This window comes from Hyperoodon ampullatus (assembly GCF_949752795.1).
Source record: "Hyperoodon ampullatus genome assembly, chromosome: 1".
In the NCBI taxonomy this organism is placed as follows: domain Eukaryota; kingdom Metazoa; phylum Chordata; class Mammalia; order Artiodactyla; family Ziphiidae; genus Hyperoodon; species Hyperoodon ampullatus.
The window spans coordinates 60,252,598-60,273,443 of record NC_136914.1 but is presented as its reverse complement, the minus strand read 5'-3'; the positions used below and the strand labels follow the sequence as shown (position 1 = coordinate 60,273,443).

At 40.7% G+C, this 20,846-nt stretch overlaps 1 protein-coding gene across 1 annotated transcript in view; it reads right to left on the bottom strand.

The window, feature by feature from the left end:
• SGPL1 (sphingosine-1-phosphate lyase 1) overlaps positions 1–20,846 on the bottom strand; it is a gene marked incomplete at its 5' end in the record, with an annotated part of 49,809 nt that overhangs the window by 6,239 nt on the left and 22,724 nt on the right. The window contains 6 exons of the mRNA XM_079707834.1: positions 797–902; positions 2,848–2,936; positions 10,624–10,752; positions 12,177–12,253; positions 14,615–14,762; positions 17,656–17,723. Coding sequence (XP_079563960.1) covers positions 797–902; positions 2,848–2,936; positions 10,624–10,752; positions 12,177–12,253; positions 14,615–14,762; positions 17,656–17,723 — 617 coding nt within the window. The remainder of the gene's footprint in view (positions 1–796; positions 903–2,847; positions 2,937–10,623; positions 10,753–12,176; positions 12,254–14,614; positions 14,763–17,655; positions 17,724–20,846) is intronic.

Below are 20,846 nucleotides of genomic sequence, written 5' to 3'. Positions count from 1 at the left end.
GCACAATCTCACTTATGTGAGGGATCTAAAACAAACTCATAGATGCAAAGAGTAGAACTGTGGTTGCCAGGAGCTGGAGGATGAGGGAAACAGGGAGATGTTGGTCGAGGGGTACCAAGTTCCAGTTATGCAAGATGAGTAAGTTCTGGAGATCTAATGTAGAGCCACGTGACTCTGCTGAACAATACTGCACTGTACAGCTGAAACCTGCTGAGAGATCTGCAGGGTGGTCTTAAGTATTCTAACCATGAAAAAAGAAAATGGTAAGTACGTGAGGTGATGGAGATGTTAAATAGCTTGACTGTGGTGATTATTTCACAATGTATACATGTATCAAAACACCAAGTTGTATACCTTATACACAATTTTTTACTTGTCAATTAATTAGTTAATACCTCAATTAAGGTGGGGGGGGAATAATGCTAGTGCTAATAAATTGTACAGTTTACTTCTGAAAAAAAATTACTATTATAATGGCAATGGTACTAATTCAGGCCAATCAAAAACGACAGTGAGAGTCTTAGGGCAAGTTAGTCCTGGCTCATTTTACAAATAGAAGAGAAAGTGATGGTGCTGAAGCAAAACCCAGGTCTTTAAAGTCTCAATTGAGTCTCATCTTCCTATTAGAGTTCATGAAAAGACTGAAGCTGCAGTGACTCACCACTGCCAGTGGCAGTTTTTGCAACCCTGGCTCCTACAATCAGAGGCATTTGAGCCTGTCTGTGTGTGACACTGGAAAAAGCACTTCCTGCTTCTTGCAGCCCAAGACAGACAACAGCCCTTCAGAGGAACTCACCTGAACATCCACCTCCATCACTTTGTTCAGTGGAACCCGTTTAATCTTCATCCCAAAATAGTTGGCTGCTTTGTCAAATGCAGCATGGGCACTCTGGGGGGCTACACTAAAGGACAAGGAAGAAGAAAACAGTGAAATTCAAATCAAAACAGGGTTCGAGAGACAACATGGTTAGCAGTTAATCTAAATCAGCAGGAAGAAACTTCTGATTATTTTTAGTCCAGTTTTCAAAACTGTTTATATTGTTTTATTTTTCTTTTTAAGCACAGACAAAAAGAGGTCACCTGATTTTCTAGAGAAACCTTCTCCCTACTTCTTCCTGCTACCAAATCATTTTGGCAGCAGGAAGAACTTGGAAATAATGCCACATGGAGGGATCCCAAGCATAAATCAGGGCTGACAGGGAATCTGGATCAGATCAACAAGCGGTGGAACCCTCTAGAGGTTGCCTACCTAAAGGCAGGTGCCTCAGTGAGGAGCAAGCTTCCTGACACAACACGTGTTCAAGCAGAAAACATAAGATTGCTCAGCAGGGATATTAAAGCAGTGGTCAAGTATCAGATCAGTGGTCTTCTCCATCTCTGAAAGACCATGATCCTATGAAAAACTAAAATCCCCATTTTTCCTACATATTTGGGAGCAGCATTTCAAACAGTATTGAAAAAGGAAACCAAGTCATTTGCTTTCAGACTTCCCTCAATTACTCCTCTCTTACAATTAATCTGTTCCCTTTAAGGCAGAAAAATCGCTATCACTGAATAAGTACCAAGCATCAAAGGTTCATGCATGAAGAGAGACGGCAGCCTGACTTACTCTCTTAGGCTAGGTGTGAATCATGTACAACAAAACCCTTAGTCACTGACACTTGTGGAAAAAAATTAACCTAAGAGATGTGGTATAAACACACTGTACAAGGAGGGAAACTAGAGGAAAAAAATGCAACCAAGTATCAAAATTATGTCCATGGGGTGGCAATATGGGTACATCTCAAGAAGATTTTTAAAAACTTTCCTCCCAGAACACAGGTGTCAGGCTGAAATTTTCTTAGGGAGCACCCCGAGGCAGCCTATTATATTTAAGTAACTTTCACTGAACTGAGATAAGTAGAGAGCTTTCCTTAGGCGCGAGATAAACTTATAGCATCACAGAATTCAAAGATGTAGTCCTATAACTCTGTCAACTTTTAGAAAAAGGATCTTGTTCTTGCTTGCAATACACACCATGTATAAATCTGGGTGGTTGGGAAAGAGAATGACCTTCAATATTAACTAGCAGATCCACTTAGGACTTTGCTGAATGTGAAGGATAACGGTCAAGGGCACAGGACGGGAGAGAAGAGGACTGGAATTACCAGAGGAAGACAAGAATCAGAAAACAGATTATCAGGCTATTTCACACAGCAGTATTCCACACAGACAAACCTAAAAGGGGAAAAAACCCAGCCACACATACAGTCAAGCCCTCTGTATCCATGAGTTCAACCACCCAAGGAAGGAAAATATTCAGGGGGAAAAAAGTTCCAAAAAGCAAAACTTGTATTTGCTGCATACCGGCAACTGTTTACACAGCATTTACACGTTAAGTATTCTAAGTAATCTAGAGATGATTTAAAACCATATGGAGGGGCTTCCCTGGTGGCACAGTGGTTAAGAATCCGCCTGCCAATGCAGGGGATACGGGTTTGAGCCCTGGTCCAGGAAGATCCCACGTGCCGCAGAGCAACTAAGCCTGTGCGCCACAACTACCGAGCCTGTGCACTAGAGCCCGTGCTCCACAACAAGAGAAGCCACCACAATGAGAAGCCTGCACACCACAATGAAGGGTAGCCCCCGGCTCACCGCAGCTAGAGAAAGCCTGCCTGCAGCAACAAAGACCCAATGCAGCCAAAAATAAATAAATTAAAAAAAAACACACACCACTATATGGAGGATATGCATAGGCCATATGCAAATACTATACCACTTTATATAAGGGACCTGAGCATTGAGGATTTGGTATCCATGGGGGTCCTGGAACCAATCCTCCATGGATACCAAGGGAACTGTACATACATTTCTGGAGTTTTGATCCCATTCTCGAAGGCCAGTTCCCGATAAGCTTTACAGGCCATCAGAATACTTTCTGTCCCCCCGGAGGTCACCTGTAATAAAAAAGAGAAGCCATCTGTGGAAGGGAGTTAGGGATAGCTATCAGCATGCACTTCCTGCCTTGATCTTGAGGGTATCTGATGCAGAAACAGGTGAGATCTTGGATGCATGCTGCAGAGCAGATGCTTCTGTCCGCCAGAAGGAAAATTTGACTTTATTGGCTAAGCCCAATCTTGGTTCAGGAGAAGAATAAAAACTGCTAAATGATTAGAAGCTCCACACTGTATGAACAAATGTACATCTGCCCAGATCCCATCTGTGCACAGCCCGCCTACATTTCTGTTGTTCGTCCAGTTGCAGATAGCATAGGGCATTTTACCCCATCCAAAAGCATAGGGCATTTTACCCCATCCAAAAGCATCAGGATTACTGACTTTGATTTAAATTTTTAATGCCCATTGAAGAATGTGAAACTGTGAAGTTACAACTCTAGTCAGCTCTGCAATACATTAGAAGACCAAGAAGAGACACTCAGACATTCCAAAGTAAACTTGTGGTTTTGACAAGTTTGAAACACAGGAAAAACCAGAAGCCTCTAACTTAGAAGTTTGTTAACTTACTTACCTGAAATTAAAAAAAAAAATCCTAATGTTTTTAAAGTGAAGAAAAATGTTCTCCTGAAGCTAGGCCTAGCACCTCTGATACAGGTGAATTTCTTTACCAGAGTTGATACAAAAATACTCAGAGGTCATTTCATTCATCTTGTCTTCCTCACTGGACTACAAAACTCATGAAGGTGGGGACCGTTCTGTTCAAGACAATATTCCTGGCACCTAGCTAGTAGCTGACACCGACCAGACCCTCCATTAACATTTCTTAATGCCTGATTTGACTCTCAGTAAACCATGACCAATACAGGCATGTCATACCCATCTGGCTATCCTTTGGTAACATCTAAGAATAAAATAATTTCAAAACAAACAGGAAAAAAAAAAAGCCATAGCACTGAGCTAGATGGATATTTTCTTAGATTTATCATCTCCAAAGATTCATATAATCTTAGAAAGCTTTTCCATTTTACAGGTAAGAAAACTGAGCCCCAAAACTGAGAGACTAAGTGATTCATTCAATGTCATCCATCTTTTGATAAAAAGTAAAACTTTCTACATTTTCATATTTAGTGTAACTTAACATGAGATGAAATGAGAGCAGGCAATGACTGAAATTTCCTAAAGTAATATCCACATATAAGACAAAAATACCACAGGATACAGTATCCCAGTGGAGGGACTTCCCTGGTGGCACAGTGGTTAAGAGCCCACCTGCCAGTGCAGGGGACATGGGTTCGAGCCCTGCTCCGGGAAGATCCCACATGCTGCAGAGCAGCTAAGCCCACGCGCCACAACTTCTGAGCCTGCACTCTAGAGCCTGCAAGACACAACTACCGAAGCCCACGCGACTAGAGCCTGTGCTCTGCAACAAGAGAAGCCACCGCAACGAGAAGCCCGCACACCGCAACAAAGTGTAGCCCCCACTCGCCACAACTAGAGAAAGCCCATGCGCAGCAACAAAGACCCAGTGAAGCCAAAAAAATAAAAATAAAAAGTAAAAAATCCCAGTAGTCAGGAATTATATGGAAGATTAGCTGAGAAGAGTCAGTCATTTTGTAATTGAGGAAGCCTTCAGGAAACGTGACCGTCATGCACACAGTAAGCCACTGAACTCGGGCACAGAACACTTGTTTGTAGGTCTCTGCATTTCTCTGCTTACAATTGAGGTCAGCGCTGCAAATCGCGGCAAGTCCTGTGGTCCATCGTAAAACCTCAGAACATCACATGAGGAGCCAAGTCGGGAAAGGATCAAGTCCTCAGTGCACTCATCTCTCACTAAGGTCCAGCAATGACCTAAGCAGAAATATTTCCAAACCCCTAGTCACTCACTCACTTCACATGTCCTATTTTCAGTCCAATAACTAATCCAATCAACATCATTATCTGTTAGGCAAACACCAGTGTACTTTGGACTGTAAAAGCAGGAACACCTAAATTTTACTTCCAATTTTTATTTCTGATCCCTAAATTCTGTGTTCAAATATGCTGCTACTCTCCCATTTCCTTCTACCCCTGGCACCACCCCTCCAAAAAATGGAAATCTAATTCTGAAGTAAGAAGACAGAGGCCGCAATAACTACTTATTACATTAGTCAACATCTTTCAACATTTTTAAAGCCTCTCACTCTAATATATGACATCTAAGTCAGAAAACAAGAGAACAGGTCCTATTTGGAAATTTTTCTTTTAGATACTGTTTGGACATGACGGCATTTGCACAAGCCAAGACTGTTTCCCATGGCAACCTAATTTCTTTCAGTATATAAAGTCACCTCTCACCCATTCTAACTGGGGCAAATGAAGCTAATAAAAGGACAGTTTAAGGCTGAAGAATAAAGAATGAGAAGAGCTTAATACCTTAGTTGGGAACAGGCTAAAGACTGCCCAGCCAGTTGGCCATGTCTTCTTGTTTCCCACCTCTGAACTCTGAACTTTCTTCACCAGAAGTGGCTCATCAAGAGAGAGACAGAGAGAGATACAGAGAGAAAGACAGACACTCACACAATCCCAGAGGTAATTAGTTCTCTTATAAAAGTCTAAGTATCAGAAGAGACTGGGGATCTTTGACTCTGTCTTTCCTTCTCCTGACCCCTGACACAGCACTAAAAAGGGTCCTAATGGGAGAGGCATGGTTTAACTGTAGCAATGCAAACCCCCCCCACCAGAGTTGGATTTCTGGATTAAGAGGGAAGACTGAAACTACTTCACAGATTTTCTCTCCCCCAGTACGTGCAAGAATAAAGGAAAAAAGCAGTAAAACCCTGCAATAACAACAACCAAACAAGGAAAGAGAGGGAATCTAACACAATAAACTTCAAATACTGATGATGAGAAAAAGAAACAAGTTTCTAAAGCACAGCAAAGAGTAAAACCCAGTTCTTAGACCCTCCTCCAAGACATGGAAATTGTCCAGGTAAGTCAGCAAAACCCTGAGAATCTCATTAACACCCCCCAAATCTTCAGAGAAGCAAATGGAGGCAGTTTCTTTGTTGTCAGATGAGTGGGTGACAGACATAGCAGCTGGGGAGAAACAAGCAGCCTGGGGAGAAAGAACACCAGGACTGACTCTCTAAAGTGAAGACTCCAGGGACACAGGATGAGCTGCTAAAGAAATAAAGCCCAAAGAGTATTATTCTCTTCCAGCTAGGCAGAGTGAACTCTCGTAGGTAACTTTTTTTTTTTTTGCGGTACGCGGGCCTCTCACTGTTGTGGCCTCTCCCGTTGCGGAGCACAGGCTCCGGACGCGCAGGCTCCGCGGCCGTGGCTCACGGGCCCAACCGCTCTGTGGTATGTGGGATCTTCCCGGACCGGGGCACGAACCCGTGTCCCCTGCATCGGCAGGCGGACTCTCAACCACTGCACCACCAGGGAAGCCCCCTCGTAGGTAACTTTTAACAAAATCTCAGAAGAGGCCTACATATCCTAATACAGGTGGAACAAAGCTTTACCCAAGCCTTGCCTCTCAGACAAGAAGTGACCCATCATGCATCAGAACAAACAGAATATGTCTAGAGACAGTCACTGAAGCACGAGCCAAGATGAAAGAAATAGCATGGTAACTATGCAAACATATAAAAAGAAAAAAAGGTAGCCTGCAAAATAAAGGCCAACTCAGAAGGAAATTCCTCCTGTTTCTCACTGTAGGACAATATCATAAGAACATGAATTCAAGAAAACAAAAGCTGAAAGACTGGACACTGAAACAACAGAATGAAACCACAGACCTGAAAAAAACCCCAAAGTACCAAGTAGCATGATTCCAGAATTACTAAATACATTAGGAACAGCAAGAAACAGACTAAACACTGCTGAGAATAAAAATATTGACTTAGAGGAAAGGTTTAAGGTAAATTTAGTGAACCCAGATAAGAAAGAGATTGAAAGCTCAGTGCTGCTCTACATTTGCAGAACTGTGTCCACCTGGCTAGTCATAGATAACCAAAAGGCGTTCAGAGAGGAAGGCCGGGCATGGGTGGAAATCTGTGAAATCATATTCTCTAAGAAAAGCTGAGAATCCTAGGAAAACTGCGGTGAAGAGACGATTCAGGGGGAAAGAGGCTTTCAAGTATACAAAGGTCTCCCACATGGAAAAAAACAATCATGGAACTTCTATTTCCAGCAATATACATTAATATACTTGGGCAACCCTCCTAACTAGAACGACTAAAAAAGCCTGATAAAACATTAAAAAATATTTTTACATCCACCACTGAGTTAACATAAAGGAACACACTGAACCCCCAAACAAAGCAAAATCAAGAATCCTACAAGATAAGTGAATGTCAAAGCTGGTTTTAACTTTGAGGGTTATTACCAACTCCTAGATCTAGACCTCAAACTCCCACTTGGACAAATAAACAGGAAATAAATGTAGGGCCTGCTCAAGATAAGGAATCTAAGAGGGGATGGCTGAAAACAGAGACTTCACCCACACTCTTAGCAGTATAAGAAATAAACCCCACTGATACGGAAGAGAACAGCAAGAAAAATTACTTTTCTCAACCCAGATGCTCAGGGTAAAGAAAAATAAGGATCTCTCAAGAATGTATGCCAAGACAGCTTTTATTTGAGTTTGTGGTCTGAGTTCAGACGACTTCCATAGTACAAAACTGTGAGCTGAAAATCCGACTTAAATTGGCTCCAGTGTGGCAGCACTTCCCAGCAAATCCCCAGTAACTGACAGAAGTAAATACAAAAATACAAATCTTCTCTGGAAGAACTTAACTTCAATCTAGGCCTCAAAGTTAAGTTTCCAAGAAAATGAGTGACTCACAGAAAAAAAAAAAAAAAACACAAATATAAGGATACAAGACAGAGTTAAGTGAAACCAGCAGAAGCAGACAGGAAGGCTCATGAATAATGGAATTATCAGACAGACTATAAAATAATTATGTGTAATATATTTAAATAAATAAAGCATAAGACAAGGAAAGGGACTACAAAGAACAACCAAGCAAATTAAAAAAAAAAAAAAAGAACCAAACAGAATTCTCAAGAATGAAAAACACAGTAAATGAAATTTAAAAACCCAATGGAAGAACTAAAGAGTAGATTATACACAGCTAAAGAGGGAATTAATAAAACCCCTGCATGTATCACCCAGCTCCAACAATTCTCAACTCATAGCCCATCTTTCTTCTAACCCCAACTGCCCCAGCCATTGTTGCTATTGAGAATATCAGTTGTTCTAAAAGTTAAACCTTTACAGGTTATCTATGTTTTCTGGCTGCTTTTAAATACCAACTAGAGGTGTGTTAGCCTTTCTCACTCTATCATTCATGTCTCTTAACAGTCTATTTGTCTCTCCAGGTTTTATTCTGGTTAATTTTTAAAACTGTCTTATTCCATAAATTTGACTTAGGAACCATGTAAATATTTTACATGGCTATAAATGAACTAGGGCTCCTTGAACGAATGGCTGATTCTGGGTCTGGAGCAGGAAATGTAAAAGGTAAACCTGGAATATTTCATCAAATAAAAATATTTTGTGCAAAAGAAAGAAGAAGGAAAGAGAGGAAGCTCGCAAAGACTCCTTGAGTCACGCAAAAAGACCCAGGAGCCAAAATTAAGAAGTTCCCACTGGCCAAAAATGGAGTAATTTGAGTATCATTCTGAGTGACAGCTACAATAGACTGACACACACACTATTCTATGATTCATCCACCCCACTGTTGATAAGCATTTGAGTTATTTCCGGTTTTTAGCTATCATGAACAATTTTGCTATGAATATACATCTATCCTGATACACACATGTACGTTTTTCTAGAATATATCCCAAGTAGTGGCATATCAGAGTCATAAGATATGGGTATCTTCAACTTCACTGGATAAGGCCAAACTGTTTTTGTGCTTGTTTAAATTAACCTGTGGTCTCTTAAAAGTTCACAGAGCTTGTCATACAGAGTGAAGTCAGAAAGAGAAAAACAAGTATCATATATTAATGCATATATGTGGAATCTAGAAAAATGGTACAGATGAACCTATTTTCAGGGCAGGAATAGAGACGCATATGTAGAGAACGGACATGTAGACACAGGGGGATGGGGAGGGTGGGATGAGCTGGGAGGTTAGGATTGATATATATACACTACCACATGTAAAACAGATGGCTGGTGGGAACCTGCTGTATAGCACAGGGAGCTCAGCTCGGTGCTCTGTGATGACCTAGATGGGTGGGATGTGGGGTGGGGGAGGTCCAAGAGGGAGGGGATATAGGTATACATATAGCTGATCCACTTCGTTGTACAGCAGAAACTAACACAACACTGTAAAGCAACTATACTCCATTAAAAAAAAAAAAAGTAAACTGAGCAACTGATCTTCAGAGAAATTATTAAAAAAAAATATTTAGTGAGGCTTTTAAAAAAAGTTCATAAAGAGTCTAATGGCACAGAAGAATACCCACGTACTGTACGTATACTGGCATCTCCCCTCTACATCATCCCGTTCATCTAAATGCCGTAAGGGAACCCACTGCTAGATTATGGTTGGGTTTTTAACAGTTTTGGAACTTTTGGGGGGAAAATGAATGCCAGGAATACCAGTTTTGTTAGCTACTGAGTATTTGAACATGTTGATTTTTCATGGTGCCAACTTAAAAGTAAAACCCAATGCTACTTATTGGGAAAAAAACAAAAAAGTAACTATAAAATGTTCTCGTCTTTGGATGGGCCCTTCAAAATTAAATGTGCAGACTTTCTAATGATTACAAAAGTATTTGGTATGATAGGATTAGCACTTCTAGGTTACCATTACAGCACCCTGGGTTAAATCTAACTATCTTGATAAGCTGAAATTTACTTTTTTCTAGAGAAGGCAATATCAGTTTGTGGTACCAAACCTCAACAGAAGTTTATCAATCACAGTTTAGGAAAACTAACAAACATCTACTGGAAAGAATAGTTGAAAGAAGGAATCCTCATGTGCATCTTTAAATACAATGACACCCTCTTCCTTTACTCCTAAACCGAGATTCAATTTATAGCAAAATAATAAACATCCAGCTCAAGCAAAACAAGTATATCAAAAAAGTATAGGATGGTTTGAAAAAATTATATAGATAAGTGGGTAGGTAGGTAGATGGGTGGAAGAAAGGGAGGGAGAGAAAGAGGAGGAGAGAGCAGATATGACAAAATATTTATATTTAGTGAATCTAGGATGTTCTTTAAACTATTCTGACAACTTAATGTAAGTTTAAAGTTTTTCAAAATAAAAGACTGAAGATAAAAAAATATCTAGGGCTTCCCTGGTGGCACAGTGGTTGAGAGTCCGCCTGCCGATGCGGGGGGCACGGGTTCGTGCCCCGGTCCGGGAGGGTCCCGCGTGCCGCGGAGCGGCTGGGCCCGTGGGCCGTGGCCGCTGGGCCTGCGCGTCCGGAGCCTGTGCTCCACAACGGGAGAGGCCACGGCAGTGAGAGGCCCGCGTACCACAAAAAAAAAAATATATATCTATATTTACCAAAATGTTGATACTCCATGAATTACAAAATCATAACCTTTAAAAATCGCTGTTAATCTGGATCTTCCTAAAATAATCATGTATTACTTGTGTAATAAAATGTTTTGAATAAACTCTTCCATTTTAAGCTAAACAAATCAGATTATAGGATGCCACCTGCATATACTTACACATCCACAGGAATCTGGTCCCCCATTGAATAGGGAACAAGCCATCCTCACAATCTCTGCTTCTATTTTACGTAGTCCTGGGAAGATATCTGGATGCAGCGGATTACTCCATGCAAAATCTCCATAAGCCTGCAGAGAAATGCAAGCAGATGTGAAGACAATTACACTGTATTAAAAAAAAAGAATCACGCAACAAACAAAAGTTTCTAGGTATCAGACACAACACTAGAAACTGGAAAAATGGTAAGATATGTTCCCCAATCTAAAGAAGATCAAAATATAGTGGAGGAGACAGACAGGCATAAAAATTATTTTACAATGTGGTAAGAGAGGAAGTATAAATGCGGTTAAAAGCACAGACTAAAACACCAAACAGCCCCAGTTTGAAATCTTAGCTTTACCTATCACTTCTAGCTGTGTATTCTTAGGTCAGATAACCTCTCTGAGGCTCAATTTCCTCATGCTAAAGGGGATAATCATAGTACCTATCTGATGGGGTTCTAGCCATAAGTAAATAAGATAACGCACGCGAAGCACTTTAAGTAGAGTGTCTGGCACAACTATTTTAAGTGTGATACCAGATGTACGTACGTACATGAGGCTAAGGGGCCTTAAAGAGGGAATAACGAACATCCTGAGTGGTCTGGAGGTTATCTGTTCAGTGGAACCTTGAGACATGAATAGGAATTCATCACTTAGAACAGAAGGGAAAGGAAAACAACATAGGAGCAAGGTGTACTCAGTGAAGAGAAAAGGCAATGGTTAGTATTCATGAGGGAAAATAACAGGAATGGTTGAAAAAAATAGGTGGGAGCTGGCTCACGAAGGGACTTGTATTTTCTGCTGCATGAGCAGCTTGAGTTTTGTCCTGTAGATAATGGGAAGCCACTGAAACATTCTTAAGCGTAGAAGTAAGGTCAGGGTATTACATCAAGACACAGCTGAGCAAAACCTATAATATTTAGTAAGGTATGCACAGTTTCATAGTCAGAATAATCAAACACAAAGACCTTAGAGAACAGCAGTCCAATGCCAATTTTATATGACAAAGTGGGGTTTAAAAAATAAATTTGATTAGAAGTGGAAGAAGCTAAAGGCAATTTTTAAGTCAACAAAAAATGAGAATTATTTGAATTATAATTGAGACCACTGCTCATTCTCAGATCATGTGATTTGAGACTCATGTAGTATAGGAAATTATGACCCAGTTTCCATCCCTTGTCTCTTCTGATCCAACAAAATATATCTTGTCATTAATAATCTCAAATGATGGACTACCTTCCCTAGTATCTGCCTTCTACACAGGGCGTCTATGAAGCCTGGAAACACAGTAACATTTTACTTTTTTTTACAGATTGAAGATGTCTTTGATCAATATTATGCATATTCGCCTATGTCTGGGTAAAGAGACACTTGCTAAACCTCTTTAGTTTATTTTAACAATAAACTTTCATTAAGTAATTTTTTTTAATTACAAAAATAAGGAGAAAAAAATGCAGTAATCTAAAGTGGCAGGGCCACACACTCCCTGCAAGTACTGGGCACTCGCTCACCTTCACAAGGAGTTCAGTGAGCTCCTTCTCCCCACTGTACACCGCTCCGGAGGCCTTCCCTTCTTGCCACAAGACATCTACAGAGAAAGGGAAGACTACTGGATCAGTAAGCAGGAGCCTTTGGGAAGACAGGTTCTAATAAAGAAGAAATAGGAAGAAACTCCTCTGCATACAAAAGAAAAAAAAAGTTGGAGTGGAAACCCAAAGGTGTTCTTACATGAAATCAAGAAAAAGAACTCCAATAAAGAGCTATCACAGCAAAATAAAGATGAACGGTCAACAATTACCATCAACAACAGTGTGAAAAAGGTACGAACAGCATCTGGGTACAGTAAAGATAGTCCAATAATAATGTCATCATCCCCAACTGCCTTCTAACAGCAGAACAATTTTCCTTTATCTGTACTCCTTTTCTGTTCTCTGTGTGGCTCAGCTTGACCTTTTTCGGCAGTGGCTTCCTTCTTCTCTCCCTTCCTGGCCAGTCAAAGGAAGTGTGGGAACTGCTATGAGCAGAGTTAGCAGAAAAGAGTAAGGCGAAGGTGCAGAATTTCAGTATACTATCACCAGAGCTGGAGCCAGGAAACTGAATCCCTGACTAGACAAACCATGGTGAGATATGAACCATTGGCATCCTGTCCTCAGGGACCCCTCCTTCAGACAGGCCTGGAAACCCATACAGAATTAGCCACCTGCTTCCAGCAACCTCTGCTGCAGCACTCAGCATCAGGAACACAGCCATCACTGGGAGAAGGCTCAGAGGACAGGTTCCTGACCAGAATGTAAGGTCCGACTTTCCACTTCCTGTCTGAGGTGCTCCCCGGGAGACACTCTACAATACCAACAAATCTGTTCATGTGGGTGTCTCAGGTCCTTTTATGACAACATGGCTGTGCCCTATTGAAAATGGGTAGTGAGAATTACAGAAGCACCCTAACTGAAAACTGTTGCCATGGGCTCTATAAAGCCAAGATCTGCAGTTCCAATGAGAGCAGAAGACTGAGTAGTGAATATCCCGACAAACCCCTCATTCTCACGTGATCTGCCAGCTTGTGACCAGTTTGACTTTCCCTCTTTCTTTAGAGGACACTGGTCTGTGCCATGTATGTCTTCAGACCAGAGGTCACCAGCATTTCAAAAGTAGGATATATGGTTTTATTTCCTGTTCTTTTACTGGGGCTACAGAGTATGGCAATGGACAGTGACTTAAAAATGGAAGGGAAGGAAATATGGGGCAGCCAACCAGCCCTCATAATCATAGAAATCTTTAATACACAGGCCTCAGAGAATGTTAATCCTTGCTTTATATCATATATAAATCCTGCACTGTATCTAGTTTTGTACCATCTGATGTCAAAAATTCAACAGATGTCAATTAGAAATTTTAAAATGTAATATGGTATCCTGGACTAGATCCTAGAACAGGAAAAAGGACATTATAGAAAAACTGATGAAACAGGAATAGAATTTGTAGTTTAGTTGATAGCACTGTACCGATGTTAATTTTTTAGTTTTGACAAATGTACCATGATTATTTTAGATGTTAACATCAGGAGAAGCTGGGTAAGGGGTATGTGGGAAATCTATTATCTTTGCAAATTTTCTATAAATCTAAAATTATGCCAAACTAAAAAGCCTATTTTTAAAAGGTATTTGTAATATGATCTTAATTTGTAACAAACATGTTTGTGTTAATAATAGTTAACATTTATTGAGTACTTATTATAAACCAGGTATCATATATTTACATGCATAATCTCATTTAATCTCTACAATTATCCTTTCAGATAAGTACCATTGTTATTATCCTCATAGTAGAGAGACAGAAACAGAGGCAGAGAGAAGTTAAGTAACCAACCCAAGGCCATATTTTAAGTGGCTGAACCAGATGTGAATCCAGGCTGAGTGAATCCGGGCTGTACTCTTAAACATTAAGCTACTTACGTTCATTTATCCTTCCCACACGTGCTCATGCATACATATATGTACGTGTGTGTGCTTATTACACAAAACACTATTAACATTCTGAGATTATACATATATATCATCTGTGTTTATCTTTTGAGGATGAAATTATACTGACTTATTTTCTTCTGTGCCTCTATACGGATTTCACAATTTCTATAATGAATCTGTATTTCATTTTGTTAGATATTTTCTCTTTCTGAAAAACAAATCGGGTCTATTTTATTCAGGCTTAGAAAAGAAAATGGAACCAAGTTCCACCATCTCTGAGATTTGTTTGCTTTATGGGTGAAGGATGAATCTATATAAATTCAGTTTTTAAAATACGAAATTCAGCCTTTGAGACGGGGAGTGGGCCCTCCTGAATATAGAAGCACCAGGGATGAACTCTTCTTAACCTCTGCAAACATCAAATGATGACCAAATAACCAGTCACATTAAGGAAGTAGGGAGCATATATTTGCTGAGAATCGTACCCATAGAGCTGTATTCTTTGAGCTTCTCCAGAACTGCAGCCGGGCTCATTCCTTGAGAGGGCAGGGCTTTCACGTAATCTTTGTCCACTTTCAGGAATGACATATTCTTGCTAATATCTTCCTTGGTCTTGTTCAACTTATCTTGGATCTCCAAAGATAAGGAATATAAAGTTAATAGGGAGCTAGAAGAATACAGCGCGGAGAGTAGAAGAACCAGTTACAACACCAAACCAACTGCTCAATGCTGGGCACTGCACAAGTGCTTCAGAATAAGGATGGTATTTTTTCTTAAAAAGGTGTGGTGACATTTTGACCATTCAGCTATTTTCTGGCCTGGGCAATAGTCTCTTAGAAGTCTGAAAAGTCAGCTTTCTCTCTGAAGGTCAAAGAGACACTCAATTCCCTACTCCACCCCCACCCTTTTCCTCTGCCACGTTGACCTCACCAATGCTTTACTTGGTTTGCATTTGCTAAAGTCAGCACTTCTCTGAGGGCGATATTTGGACCTTGTTCGTCCCTTGGCAGCAGCTACAGTGTGTGCACCAAAGAAACTAAGGTAGAACCATGAACAGTAACCAGAAAACAGGCCAAGCAGCAGTAAAATAGATTCTGGTGCTTGAGCAAGGGATGAGCTCCTTTACCAAGGCACGCCCAGAGCACACCAGAAATCTGGAGGCCCTACACAAATCCCCACACAGAAGCACAAGACATGCTGGGAAGAGCCAGGGAGGCTGCCACCTGTCTCCTCAGGTTGACAGCTTTGCACTGCTTGACTCTTAAGTGCTAGGAGGAGCTCAAGTCCTTTCTGCTACATCATTTATCAGCTATGGTTATTTTGTTTCCATCCTCATCAGACATTTTCTTTCATTCATTCACTTATTTACTTAATAAATATTTGTTGAACTACTACTGTGGGCCAGAGATACACAGTGAACAAAACAAACTTAGGCCGGGGGTGGGGGGGGTGTGTGTGTGTCCTGTTCTCCTGAGCTTATTTTTAGCATCACAGAAACTAAAAGGTAATGAAAAGTGTCATGGATGATTAGAATCCAAGAAGGTCTTCTTAGACGTGGCCCTCAATGAAACCACAGGGAAAGCCTCTCCTTTAAAACATGTCTGCAAAGTCTAACACGCAGATATTGGCAGGAAGCATGGTCCACACTCCTGGGCAATGCCAGGGCATGTGATGGACATGAAGGTATTTTTCAAGTTGTAAATAAAGAATTATGCTGCATAAATGTAACCAGAACTATGAAAGCTGAGCTTCCATGCATAGATGATGCTGTTGTAATAAAACAGACAAAAATGATAGAGAGGCATGTTAGAAAGCACAGCAAGCACATCCTCACCCCAATTCTTGCCTCAGAATCTCCACTGCATTTTAATTTCTTCACAGCATTTATTTCAAAGTGAAATTCTTAAGTATTTGTTTACTTATTCATTTTCTGTCTTTCCTTAGTACTGAAATATAGATTCTATGGAGGAGGGACTTGGCCTTGTTCACCACTGTGTCCCCAGCACCCAGAATAGTACCTGACCCTGAGCAGGTGCTCAATGAATGACAGAGGGACACACACACTCACTCAAAACAAGTAACTTTTGTCTCTGCGCCTCAAAATCTGCATCTAAAAATTAAAAGGTGATTATACAGTTTCTAAGTACCTTCCAATTCTGTTATCATATACATTTAATGGGTTCTGGAACCCCAGCATTTATATGTCTCAAAATCTGAAACTGAAGGGGAAAAGTGTGATGAATAAAGGCAGAAAAAATACAGGGAATAATACGGGGAAAAGCTATTATCCTTTGTGATCAGTCCATCCTTTCTATCTTCCCTCTCTCCTACCCTTCATTTTCTAAGGACTAAAGTAGATTCAATTTTAGGGCTTAATATGATTAGAGGTCAAATAAAAGCCCTCATTCTCCTTCTCCACCCCAGTTATTACTTTCACTTCCCCACAGGAAATGAACCTGAAAATACAAAGTTCTGGGAGACTTAGCACAGTGGTCTGAATGGACTTCAGTCAAAGGCTAAAAGATAACTGCCATCTTTTCTGGTTTGGCCAGGAAAGGGGAAAAGGAACTGAAAGCCAGAAGTGAAAGAAAGCTTGCAGCAAAGTTGAGGGGCAGGGAAGCAAGGAAGATGAAGCCATCAAGGATCATGTGCGTTCCTTAGAGCCTGCAGTGGGGCCTGCCCTGTTTATTTTCACCTGTGATAAAGAATCTGTGGGAAGGGTACAGACGTGACTGCCTTATCCTGAGCGTGGATGAGGATAGAGAGGATCCAGTGAAGGGAACATACTAGACTACAGATATGAACAAAGAGCAAGAGAATGGCTCTGCTCTAAGTTTCTGAACCTGGGATCAGCAAACTACAGGCCAAATCATACAGGCTGAATTTGGCCTGTGCCTGTTAGAGAATCTCACTGGAACACAGCCAGGCTCATTCCTCTACCCATCGTACTATCACTGCTTTCCCTCTGCAAGGGCAGGGGTGAGGAGCTGTGGCAGACATGGTATGGCCTGCAACGTCTAAAATGCTTCATACCTAGCCCTTTACAGGAAATGTTTGCCAACCCCGATCTAAACCAAGTAAGCACTCAATCCCTGATAAGCGTCTAAATTCAGCCAAATATTGCTCCAAAGCTTCATGTCACTTCTGTCAGGTTGTCTAATTTCAAATTTCTCCTGAATAACATCTTTCTCCTTCGGTCAGATACGTTGGAGAAAGGGCGGAGTCAGCCTTCTCATTCTTGGCACTTCTGCTATTTTGAGTCAGCCAGTCCTCTGCTGTGGAGGCTGACCTGTGCACTGGAGGGTGTTCAGCAGCGTCCCTGGCCTCTATCCACTAGATGCCGACAGCACCCACCTCCTCTTGTGATATCCAAAAATGTCTCCAGACATTGTCGAATGTTTCTTGGAGGTGGGGGACAAAACTCACCCAGCTCCCTTGAACTTCTAGTTTCAGTGACTATAAAGAAAGAGGTCTGATGACCATGGGGGTAGGAGGCGGTAGGGAAAATCTACAGGATTCTGCTTACCTTACGACCAATAATAGGCATCTTCCGGATAAGCTTAAAACATCTCTTTTTAAACCTTGACCATAAACCTAAAAGAAACAAATGGTTCTATTATCCAAATAAATTTCCACAGATTATATGACCTGATAGTCATAATGTATGAACTATTCAACATGTCCTCCACAATCTCACCTGCCCTCAGATGGCAAAGGTAGTTTCTTTCCTTTTTTAAAAAACCTTTTAATTTTTGAATAAGTAATACATTTACATGGTTCAAAAATAAAAAAATAAACACACTCGCTCTCTCATCTATCCCCCAGACCCTCATCCTACCCCCAGGTTAATATTACTACTAGTTTCTAGATACCCTTCTAGAATTTCTTTACACATATACAAGTAAGAATAGAGGTATGTTCTTATTTGTCTCTTTTACACAAAAGGTAGCATACTCCAGCACTGTACTAGACCTTGTTCTTCTACTTAGCAATATTCTTTTAAAGATCTGTGCTTCCGGGCTTCCCTGGTGGCGCAGTGGTTGAGAGTCCGCCTGCCGATGCAGGGGATGCGGGTTCGTGCCCCGGTCCGGGAAGATCCCACATGCCGCGGAGCGGCTAGGCCCATGAGCCATGGCCGCTGAGCCTGCGCGTCCAGAGCCTGTGCTCCACAACGGGAGAGGCCACAACAGTGAGAGGCCCGCGTACCGCAAAAAAAAAAAAAAAAAAAAAAAAAAGATCTGTGCTTCCTCATTCATTTTATACCTGTAGAGTATTCCATTAGATGGATGTACCCTAATTTATTTAACCTGCCCTTTCCTGATGGAAACTTAGGTTGTTTCTAATATTTGCTATCACAAACCATGCTGAAATAGCTAACCTTGTAACACACACCGTATGTGTACGTGACAGTATACCTACAGGATAAATTCCCAGAAAGAGAATTGCTGGGTCAAGTATATTGCAGAGCTCCTTACCTTCCCAACGTTTCCGGATGCCCAACATTTCTCTCCTCTCCCTCAAAACAAATGCCCAACCCATGCTTTTCTTCAGGATCTATGCTCCAGTCTCTCATTCAACACACATCCCAACAACATTTTCTGGACCTAAAAAGGCCTTCAAATATCACGGACACCAATCAGACTCCATTCTGTTGGGCAGTACACAGGACAAATATGGAATTCTGATCCTATCAATTACAATAGTTATAAATACATGGCATCTAAATAGACAGTCGTGCCTTTTAATGAATTCACGTTCAGTATATCTCAACTGACTCTGACAACAAGATTTTGAGGTTGGCAAAGAAGGCACTACCTGCTATCCAAGGGCAGCTAAGGATCAAAGCATTAATAACTTGCTCAAGGCCACGGATCGAATCAGTGATGGGGCGGGGATTTAACTGAAGTCTTTGTTTTTCTAGTCCTAGACTCCCAGGCCTCTACACTGCTTCAAATGCACACAGGAATTTTCAGTTATCCCAAGTGAGTTTCTAAGGAATCTACACATAGGCTTTCTATATCTGCAAAGATATAAGGCATGAACTGAATGAACTTCACTGCTTTCCTAGGAGATCTGGGAAATTCCAATTTCCTTGGCCAGAAGGTGTTTCAACAGCCAAAGAATGTGTCTGTACCTTCTTTGGGTATTTATTATATGATGCCTTGCATCTTTACTAGTTGTTTTTGCTTAGGTTGCATCCCTAAGTGCCTAGCACTGAGGTCAACACTGTAAATGTCTGGGACAAAACCCAGTATCTAAGACACAGACTGACTAAGACAAAGGGACTGAAACCACTGTTACTTTTTGTTTAAATTTTGGAGTATTTCCTTTCAGTCCTGAGATCTTACTGTATGTACAATATCATATCCTCTTCTCATTTACAGCATTTTCTACATTATTAAAAATTCTTCCTAAACGTGTTTTTCAGTGTTACCACAGTAGTCCATCAAATGAGCATAACTTAGTGTTGGATAGTTAAGCTGCTTGTTATTTGATTATTTCTAACAACGTTAAAGCTGTAAAGATTCAGAACCACTTCCTTATTTAATAGATGAAGTAATTAATTAATGAGGTAGAAAGAGGTCTAAAAATCAGCAAGCTGAGTCAGGTGTCCAAAAGTACATTAATGTGACTAGGTGGAGGAGAAAAGAGTTCACTAATTTTGTGAAAGTTGTGAGATAATATGGTACAGGGTAAAAAGAACAGAATACAGACCAGAGGTGGAGAAATCGAGAATGAAAAGATTATGTGGTCAAGACCTAAAAAGATAATCTCAAAAGTAAAATTTCCCAGAGGTACAGGAAAAAAAAGTAACGAGAATGTTTTAAGGTAATACAATAAGAAATGCCGGTGTAAGAACGACAATGCGTGGCTCTTTACAGTTTACAAATCCCTTTCACACCACTTATGCCACTCGATCCTCCCATCACTCTTTGAGACTGGGTAAAGCAGTATTATTATGCTCATTTTACTGTGAGGAAACAGGCCAACAGGCTTAAGGGTGTTGCTCAAGGTGCCATGGCTAGAAACCTCCTCCTACCACAGAACTCAGATTTCTGTTGATGAACTGCAGACGGTCCCACAGTTTAAGTCAACATGAGTTAGTAAGGATGGAGCAGGATTAAAGGAGAGATCACACCTTAGAGGGCTCCAGCCCTGCCCTGCCCCACCCTCCTGCCACCTCCAGTTCTTATCTACCCATGTCCGTCCTGTGTTCCGCAATTACCCTCCTCCCTCAGAAGGGTACCCGGAATTTGAAGATCAGCAAAATTTATCACTAGACGGACCTTAGACTCCTCTAAGGCAATATACTAAAAGTGACTGGATGTTCAGTAATACATGGGATACTTCTACATGAGCAAGGTGCTGAAGAAATCGGCAGTGCTATCAAAATTACCTCCCATCTCTGGAGGGAAGACATTTCTATCTGTGTCTAAAATTTAAGTTGGAAGTTACAAAATAAAAAATGTGTGTGTATACGTATTAAAGCAATATGAAATTGCCAATATTCAACAATTTTTGACTGACAAAAACTTCATTTTATATGATTCAACCAGATTCAGATATAGAAAGAGATACAGATACATAAATGGTGGTTATCTCTAGGTAATAAGATTTGAATTTTTTTTCTTATGGTTTAGTTATATTGCCTAATTTTATACAATGAACATGTACTGCTTTTATAATAAGAAAAAATGTTATTAAAAATAAAACAAC